This window comes from Teleopsis dalmanni, chromosome 2 (genome assembly GCF_002237135.1).
Source record: "Teleopsis dalmanni isolate 2A chromosome 2, ASM223713v2, whole genome shotgun sequence".
Classification (NCBI taxonomy): Eukaryota; Metazoa; Arthropoda; class Insecta; order Diptera; family Diopsidae; genus Teleopsis; species Teleopsis dalmanni.
In genome coordinates this window covers 55,543,212-55,552,836 of record NC_051847.1, presented here as the reverse complement: position 1 = coordinate 55,552,836, position 9,625 = coordinate 55,543,212, and the positions used below count along the sequence as shown (strand labels likewise).

Genomic DNA, 9,625 nt, shown 5'->3' with positions numbered 1-9,625 from the left:
GAACAAATTTGTGGGAGTAAATACAACAAAATAAATATATTTTAGTGTACATATATTAATATCTAATAACATTTAAGCACACAAAAGGAGGATGAAATAGAAGAATACTTACGTAAGAAATATGCTGATGAATCTGTAGCAAAAAGACATTTTGGTGATGGAGGAGAGGAAATGTCTGATGAAATTACTCAGCAGACTCTTCTACCAGGAATCAAGTTTGTTAATGAAATCGTAGATATATGTATGAAATTAATATAACATTATATTTTAGGGATCCAAACTTATGGATGGTTAAATGTAGAATAGGCGAAGAAAAAGCTACGGCACTTTTATTAATGCGGAAATTCTTGACCTATCTTAATACTGATAACCCAATACAAATAAAATCGGTTGTAGCCCCTGAAGGTGTTAAGGGATATATTTATATTGAATCTTATAAACAAACACATGTTAAAACAGCAATAGAAAATGTTGGTAACTTACGTATGGGTAAATGGAAACAGGAAATGGTTCCAATTAAGGAAATGACTGATGTCTTGAAAGTTATAAAGGAGCAAGTTGGTCTTAAAGTGAAGCAATGGGTTCGTCTTAAACGTGGTTTGTATAAAGACGATATAGCACAAGTCGATTATGTTGATTTGGGGCAAAACCAAGTACATTTAAAATTACTTCCGAGAATTGATTACACTCGAATGAGAGGGGCATTGAGAACCACAAGCTCTGTTAGTACATTTTTAATATAATAAAACAACATAACAATCATTTTAATATTTTTAGGATGCAGATGATTCAAAGCGTAAGAAGAAGCGTCGTCCACCAGCTAAACCATTCGATCCGGAAGCAGTTAGAGCGATTGGTGGAGAAGTACATTCTGATGGTGATTTTCTTCTTTTTGAAGGAAACCGATATTCGCGAAAAGGTTTTCTATATAAAAACTTTACAATGTCTGCAATTTTGGCAGATGGTGTAAAACCTTCTTTGGCAGAGCTTGAACGTTTTGAAGAACAACCTGAAGGTATTATATACTCTTTATTCAAAAAAGTATTCATAATTTGTAATATATATAACATTCATATGTATATGTAAACTAATGCACTATCTATTTACTTTATTATATTAATTAACCTATTAACGATTTTAAGATGTAAACTTGGAAATTGTTTCTTCGGTAAAGGATGATCCCTCTTCTACACACTCATTTTCCATGGGAGATAATGTGGAAGTTTGCATCGGCGATTTGGAAAATCTTCAGGCGAAAATAATTGCTATTGATGGTGGCATGATAACGGTTTTACCCAAACATCAGGACTTAAAAGTATTAATAACAACATTAAAATTTTATTAATATTAGAGGTATTTAGGTTGAACTCGATATTCGTAAAATTTTATGTGAATTTGTCGCATATAAACAAAATATTTACGGAGTTCGGTCTGAATACACCTTTTGTGTTATTGAAGTATTTGATTTAATTTGTTAAAAATTATTATAAACTTAAGACTTATATTGTTCTTTTAGGATCCTCTTATATTTAAAGCTAGTGAACTTCGTAAATACTTTAAAACAGGTGATCACGCCAGGGTGTTGGCTGGTCGCTATGAAGGTGAGACAGGTTTAATTATACGTGTTGAGCCTTCTCGCGTCGTTCTTGTATCGGACTTAACAAATCATGAACTGGAAGTACTTCCAAGAGATTTGCAACTTTGTACAGATGTTGCAACAGGCGTTGATTGCTTAGGACAATTCCAGTGGGGCGACTTAGTACAATTAGAGTATGATGTAATTAATAATTATACGATATAAAAATTAATTTTTTTTTATATTAGTCCCCAAAATGTTGGAGTCATAGTGCGTCTAGAACGAGAAAATTTCCATGTACTTGGTATGCATGGAAAAGTAATTGAATGTAAACCAACAGCTTTGCATAAACGTAGAGAAAATAGAAACACAATTGCTCTCGATGCAGATCAAAATCAAATACGTCGACGTGACATTGTTAAGGTTATGGAAGGTCCACATGCTGTAAGAATTAATAATTTGCTTTAGAATTTGTTATTTCTAACTTTGTTTTTTAGGGACGTTCTGGTGAAATTAAACATTTATATCGCAGTTTAGCTTTCTTGCATTGTCGCATGTATACCGAAAATGGCGGTATATTTGTTTGCAAAACACGGCACTTGCAATTAGCTGGTGGTAGTAAATCTCAATCTTATAATATTGGTGGGCTTAATGGTCTAGGCTTCATGTCTCCTCGTATACAGTCTCCTATGCATCCATCCGGTGGACGAGGAGGACGTGGCGGAGGCCGCGGACGTGGTGGATTCCGTGTTACACGTGATAGAGAAATACTGGGAAAAACTATAAAAATAAGTGTTGGACCATATAAAGGTAAATATAAGTAGATAAATTTCAAAAAGAATATATTTTCTTGGTTATATATTAAAAATAATATTCCATTTATTATTTCTTTTTTTAGCAATTAACTTATATTATAATTTAACGAAAATTAAAAGTTATTAATCCTGTTAACAATTTCAAAATTTTAGGTGCAGTCGGTATTGTCAAGGACGCAACAGAAAGTACTGCTCGAGTAGAATTACACACTTCATGTCAAACAATATCTGTTGATAGGAATCACATTTCAATTGTTGGTGCACCTGGAAAAGAAGGAAATGTTTCAACATATGGCAGAACTCCTTCACGTACACCAGGATATGGTTCACAAACACCAGTTTATGCAGCTATGGGATCTAAAACTCCACTTCTTGGAAATCAAACACCTAATTGGGATGCTGAAAGTCGCACTCCATATACTAGTGCAATGACTCCATTACATGAAGGCAGTATGACACCACGTCATGGTGCTTGGGATCCAAATGTAACAAATACACCAGCACGTAGCAATGATTTCGATTATAATATAGAAGATCCAAGCCCAAGTCCTGGTTATAATCCTAGTAATTTGAAAATGATTAAAATTTTTGTATCATATTCAAATAATTTTTTTTTAAAGGTACACCAGGATATCAAGTAAATACACCGTTTGCGCCACAAACACCCGGAACATTGTATGGTTCTGAACGTAGCTATAGTCCATTTAATCCGAGTCCAAGTCCAACTCCTTCACCATATCCAGTTAATTACATGAACACTCCATCACCTTCTACTTACTCTCCTAATACTCCTGGAGCGGCTCCTCAATCGCCATTTAATCCACAAACTCCAGGAGCTAGCTTAGATTCCCCTATAGGAGATTGGTGTACTACAGATATTGAAGTCAAAATTCATAAACATGATGATATCGATTTAGTTGGACAAACTGGCATAATACGAACCGTCTCTAATGGTGTTTGTTCCGTATTTTTGAGACAGGAAGATCGTAGCGTGTCTATTGTAAGTGAACATTTAATGCCAGTACCACCAGAAGTTGGTGATGAATTTAAGATTATCTATGGTGAAGGAAGAGAATCGATTGGAAGGGTTATGTCACAGGATGAGAAAACTACAAGTATATGCAAAATTAATGGCGAATGTAAGATGTTATCTACATCTTTACTCTGCAAGATGAAATCAATTGAGTAGATGAAATACTTTTTAAAAGCAACGGATATATGTTAGGATGACATTAAAAATAAAAGTATTTGTTTTTATTTTGAAATAATAACTCATATTTGTAGTAAAAATGAGTACAACAACAATTTTTAAAACAACTTGTCGTTTATGATTGATTAGATGTGTGCATATTTACAATTTATTTGTAATAACAATATGACTTATATTCAATAGAGAAAATTTATGTCTCAGTTATGGACATTGAAATTTCTTATTATATACACAATAAAAGCACGCAAAAAATATTTTAACTGGTTGTTGCTTTTTTGTTTAATTTCAACATTTTTTGCTTTTATTACTTGTGTTATTAAAATGTTTATACGATTATTGAGAGTAAAGGTGTATTCAGTTCTTGTAAATAAAAGGCTAATTAGACTTCAGAGATATTGTAACTATATATATAAAGTTTAATTCAGCAATCGAGGAAATGAGTTCTAGCAACCCACACAGTTGGTCATACCATCAACGGCAATCGGTTTAACAAAATATCTCTTTGTTGGTAAATGAGCTTTTAAGTTTATTGGATACAGGTATTTTTTTTTGAGTTAGGTATTTAAAATAGAAAAAAATTTCTATAAATTATTTTTCCACTAAAGATTATAACAATAATCTTTAATAGCCATAAATAAAATTTAAAATGACATTTTATTATTAACTGCTAAACTAGGACACTTTAAATAATGTACGTCAAATATGTAAGAGAACAAGTATTAATGTATTGGCATGAAAAAATAATACATATTAATATATGTCGGCCTAAAAAGTATGTGAAATAATGCTTGAATTCATCATTATTTTTGCATATTTGTTTTTTAAAATTTAGCCTAATTGTCATTTTGAGTTCGAGATGTCAGCAGTAGGAAAATAGCGCGTTCTCCCGTTTCCTCCTGAGGTCAAAATTAAATTTTTTTAATAAAAGTACTTAAAGTTTACTTTTATATAACGTAATAATATAAATTTTTTATATTATCATAATTTATATGATTTTTCACATCTTGCTGACCATTTTAAAAATGCAACAGATTTGAAACTTTAGAAAGCTGGATCTTGGTTCACTATAGAATTGTAACTTGTTAATACTTGCGTAAGTTTTTAATAAACGGCTAAATCGCCTTGAAGTATTTTCCAAGAAGTTGAATTTTTAGTCCGGAAGAGAAAAAATTAAGCGTCATATTACACGCAGGAATTCAAATGATTATTGCCAGCTTAATATGGCACTTACAGAGTCAAATAGTTTGAGAGTTGATATTTAGTTTGTTTGATCAAAAAATTGCAAATAATGATATTTCACACCATAATAAAACTTCCAAAATATATATAGGATTACTTTTTTATATAGTTCTAATAAACGAGTATATGGTAGAACTTATAACGTTCTTTGACATGGAAATCTTTAATAGAGCTATCACGTAAGAATAATTTTTTTGAGATATCTCAGCTTCATATATTAATAATAACTATCGTTCATAAATTTTATACATGGGAGTATAAATTCTAAAACCGAATTAAAAATGTATTAAAACGCTCTTTAATATATTCCAATATTTTTTAGAATTGTTAGATATAAATATAGCAACACCAACGCTTTATATATTCGCTATGTTTCACTTATAACTCCGTGTAAGCAAGGGGCATCTACCATTTATTTGAATTACATTTATTTGGAATCTATATTACTGGCATCGTTACACGGGTAGTTTCCAGCAGCATATTCGACGTGATGTCACTCCTGGAATGCAACAAACTTGACAGTTCCATTTAAAAACTTATTTGGTGATGAATATATACATATTATATATATGTACATATTTAACAATTTATCCATTAGTAAAAAGTTATGAGGCCTTAATTTATTAAAATGAAAACTAGAAAATTATTTGCGAAACTTGTTTCAAAAACAATACTTTTATTATTATTGTTTTATGATTAACATATGAAAATAAAAATGCATTTAAATAAATAACGCAAATAAAATTGTGGAATAAGTTTATCTTACTGCTTGCTTTGAATAAAACATATATTGTTCGACTTCAAGCCGAAATCACAATATAATATTTTTAAGATTTATCCCAATAAACTTTTTGTAAAACTATTTAAATATGCCTCGTGCAGCTTGTGAACGAACTCTTCGTCATTCTCTATCAAGTAAGTAAATGCTTGTACTAGCTGAGATGCATTTAAAGGTTCCTGCAGTGGAGGACTCTCTTTTTTTATTGGTTTGTCAAACATTGTTGGCGGCATCAATGCTGGTTTAGAATCGAATTGTAATAGAGATCTTTTATGCATATGTTGATTTTGTGGCCTTGATAGAGTTGGCGGCGTCAGAACTACTTCTTTATTAGAACTTATTTTAAGTTCCGTCGTGATTTGGTCAACTTCGAAATTGGAATTTTTATGGGTTTGTGTAACGACAGAAGACATTTTCTGTACATTACTACGATCTTCAACTGGTAAATTTTTTGGTTTCAAGTCCGCCTGTTTCAATGGTGTTATTGCCCTTTGTTGTTTTTCAACTTGATCAACGAATAGTGTATTTGGCAACATACGCTGAGATAATGGTATATCAGGAATAGCTGGCTTAGCTGACTCAAAAAACTTTATAACGTTTACTGGTGCACCGCTCTTTTCGGTATTATTTTGTCCAGAGTGAGAAGAAAGGTACTCCATTTGCGCATCAGATAACATTTTAAATATATTAACATTATTTTTGGGCTCTTTATTCTCATTGTTATCTGCAGCTTGTACAGTTGAACTTGTAGCATCTGATAGAATTTTATTTAATAGTACTGCAATTCTATCACTTTCCTTGCTGTTGTAAAACCAAAAACCTCTAATACGGCATCGCGCATTTTTATATAAAAGAAATGGTGGTTGTGACTGTATTTCCATATCAGAAGTGATTGGCTCAACAAATGAGTTTGTATTTAAACGATTGTTTATGAATATACTATGGAACGGTTGAGCAATGCGACTGTAAACAAAAAATGCGCCTTCTACATCAGTTTTTTCCCATTCATTACGCTCAGAGTTAAATGTGTAAAATGCAACATGTGATGATAAATCCACTATATCATTTGCATAGGGATCAACTTTTTTTATTGCAGATAAATTCATACGAGTTTTGCTTTTGTCAGTCATTTTTTTTTTTAATATATACTTTCACAATTCAATATGCAACAAAATTATGCGTTAACACGGTTATAAAACGGCGATTAATGTATTGGTTTCGTACTGCTCAGTATAGCAATAGTACAGTTGAAATGAATCACCTAAAGGGTGTTGTTTAATGCAGAAAATCATTAAGCATAGAATATATCGAATTTTTACTCTATATTTATCGATATTTATTGGCAAATTTTTTATATGGATATTCGGACGTATTCTGTGCACTTTACAAATTTGTCAAATTTTCACAATTATTTAAGATTTTTGACAACAAAAAGCTTTTTGCATTTCTGAACATATATTGACAAATTTCCAAGCTTAATCACCTAGTGTTTTTTTCACCACACTATGGTTTAAGGTGTTTTGTACAAAAATCAAAAGTACTCTGTAAACTAGTTGTTATATTTATATTATGACTCATTACTTTTATTTTTTTAATTCGTTATTTACTGCTTGGAATTTTATCATGTATATTTTTACATTACTTTAATAAATAATTATAAAATTACTAATAATGCCATTTGGAATTTTATTGTTATTATTTTTATAAAATTTACTAAATTTTATTTTATTACTCTTTTAATATTTTTATTCCTTTAATATAGTATAAATTCAGTAATTATTCTATTTTTAATTTTGTCTAAACAGTAAAAAATGCTTGTAAAGAGCATTCGTCATTTTGACAATTTATAGAGAATTAAAATTTATTATTAAAATTAAATTAATATATTCTAGACATATTGAAATATTTTTCAACAACAATAATTGATAATTTTCCTTTTAATGATTATATGCTGATATACAAAATGTAATAAAGATTTTGATTAACAACCATACTAATTTTAATTTTTGATATTTGGGGTATGGTAAATAAATCAGAGCTATTTTTTTTTTATAAAGGGGCATATATCTGACGCAACTGGGCGATACTACCAAATATCACTTACAGTATAATAACTGTAACTGTACTCAGGTGAGTATGAATATACTCATCGAAAATGAATGACTCGAATGACTTGTAGCATTCCAAAAATTTTGTTTGAGCTCTGTTGTTTGCTAAACAAAAAAAGTGGGTGTGCTTAATATACTTTTGGTGTGTTGTTGTTGTTGTTGTTGTTATCACTGTAAATGGATGTGTTTTGTTTGTGTTTTTGAATATTTAATGTGCACAGTAAACAACAACAAGAAAATTTTTCCCGACTGTAACGTCATACTCATGAATGAATTATAAATTATTTGCATCACTTTTGTGTCGAATGTCGGTGTTAATGAAGATAATATGAGAAAAGCATAAATCATTATCATATAAAAATGCATATAAATGAAACACAGCCAATGATTCGAGTGTTGAGTACTCATTGCAGCTCTCTGGTGTATATATTTGCTTCGAGGAAAAACAAATTATGTCATTTGTCAGTAACAACATTATTTATTGTTGGGTGACTTTTAGATGGTTTTACTTTTTTAATAATAGTCCAGTAATCGAGTAGCCGGCTCGCATATTTATAGAAGTAGAAGTAGGCATGTATGAACTGACATCCTTTTCGTGTATGCGTGTTGACCTGTCGAAATCTTTCCACAATATAAAACGTGTCTGATATGTAAGTCTAGTAGTTTCTCTATAGTTTTTAAGGCAAAGCATGTAAAACTAACTGACCTATAATCTTTTAAATAAAAGTGGTTACACTTGCGCGAACATATTTCAGATTTAGACATTTTGTTAGTATTCCCAATCTTCACGGTAATATAATATAATATATAATATATAATCTTAATGATTATTCAATGATTGATCTAAGATCTGCCCCGTGCGGTTAGCAGGACACTACTAAGTAGAACAGCCTGTCGGTTTTCTCATATAGCTTCAGAGCTCTGCCCCTTATATATTTTTTGATCGCATCTATTGTAAGGTCTCTTAGCATGTCATTCGTGCGGGTGTACCATGGCACTTTAAAGAGCCTTCGGAGAGCATGACTTTGAGCAACTTGTAGCTTCTGGATAGTAGAGTCGGCAGTTTTGTTATACCCGACACACCCATAAAGTAGTGCTGGTCTAATTATCTGGCTGTATATAAGTTTTCTGTTCTTCGTGCTAAGGGTGTTGTGTTTGAAAAATGGTTGTAAGCATTGAAGTGTTTTTGCGCAACTGTTTCTTGTGCTGCTTATCAAATATGATTCCTAAGTATTTAATGCCGTCCTCCCAATAAATCGCAATGTCACTAACTCTTACTCTCAGTGGATGTTGCCTGTGTTTACGAGTAATAAATAGGGCTTTAGTTTTCTCATTGTTAATTTTTATTTTCCATTTCTGGAAGAAGTCCAGGATGAGACTAAAATGCTTCTGGTCCCATTTCTGGCAAGTTTATCGGAATATATCAAGCAAGTGTCATCTGCGTATTAGATTAGCACCGAAGAACTTAGAATTGGGATGTCAGACGTAAAGATGTTGTACAACAAGTGGAAAAGTGGAGATCCTTGAGGAACATCTCGTATTGACGAGATGTTAATGTTGATTCTTATACAGAACAACCGCTTAGCTCAAGAAGCTGCCGAGGATTTTGATTAGCCCGACTGGGATACCAAAACGAGACATTTTAACTATCAGACCGTCGTGCCAGATCTTGTCAAATGCCTTGGCGATGTCAAATGTAATCATACCCGTTGATTCTCTCCTGCTTAGGGCTGACTGCATCATCTGAGCAGTTCGCACCAGTTGCAATTCTGTGGAGAGATCTTCCCTAAAACCAAATTGCTCGTCAGGGAAAATATTCAGAGAGAGTTCACCGAAGGTTTAAGGAAGACTACAAGTGTGCCTAGCCTAAATATATAGTTGATTATATTTGCGATGAGA

The 9,625-nt window shown here is 31.7% G+C and overlaps 2 protein-coding genes across 2 annotated transcripts in view; one reads left to right on the top strand and one right to left on the bottom strand.

Annotated features, from left to right (window-relative positions):
- Positions 1-3,841, top strand: part of LOC119674594 (transcription elongation factor SPT5-like) — a 5,156-nt gene extending 1,315 nt beyond the window's left edge. Inside the window, exons 5-14 of the mRNA XM_038085739.1 lie at positions 6-16; positions 78-215; positions 272-722; positions 778-1,015; positions 1,143-1,315; positions 1,517-1,770; positions 1,825-2,020; positions 2,074-2,386; positions 2,545-2,955; positions 3,012-3,841. Coding sequence (XP_037941667.1) covers positions 6-16; positions 78-215; positions 272-722; positions 778-1,015; positions 1,143-1,315; positions 1,517-1,770; positions 1,825-2,020; positions 2,074-2,386; positions 2,545-2,955; positions 3,012-3,580 — 2,754 coding nt within the window. The 3' untranslated portion in view covers positions 3,581-3,841. The remainder of the gene's footprint in view (positions 1-5; positions 17-77; positions 216-271; positions 723-777; positions 1,016-1,142; positions 1,316-1,516; positions 1,771-1,824; positions 2,021-2,073; positions 2,387-2,544; positions 2,956-3,011) is intronic.
- Positions 3,842-5,558: 1,717 nt separating this feature from the next.
- On the bottom strand, positions 5,559-6,864 carry LOC119679390 (mRNA-decapping enzyme 1B-like). The gene has a single exon (XM_038091718.1). The coding sequence runs from the start codon at positions 6,746-6,748 to the stop codon at positions 5,675-5,677; it is 1,074 nt and encodes a 357-aa protein (XP_037947646.1). The 5' UTR covers positions 6,749-6,864; the 3' UTR covers positions 5,559-5,674.
- Positions 6,865-9,625: the final 2,761 nt, after the last annotated feature.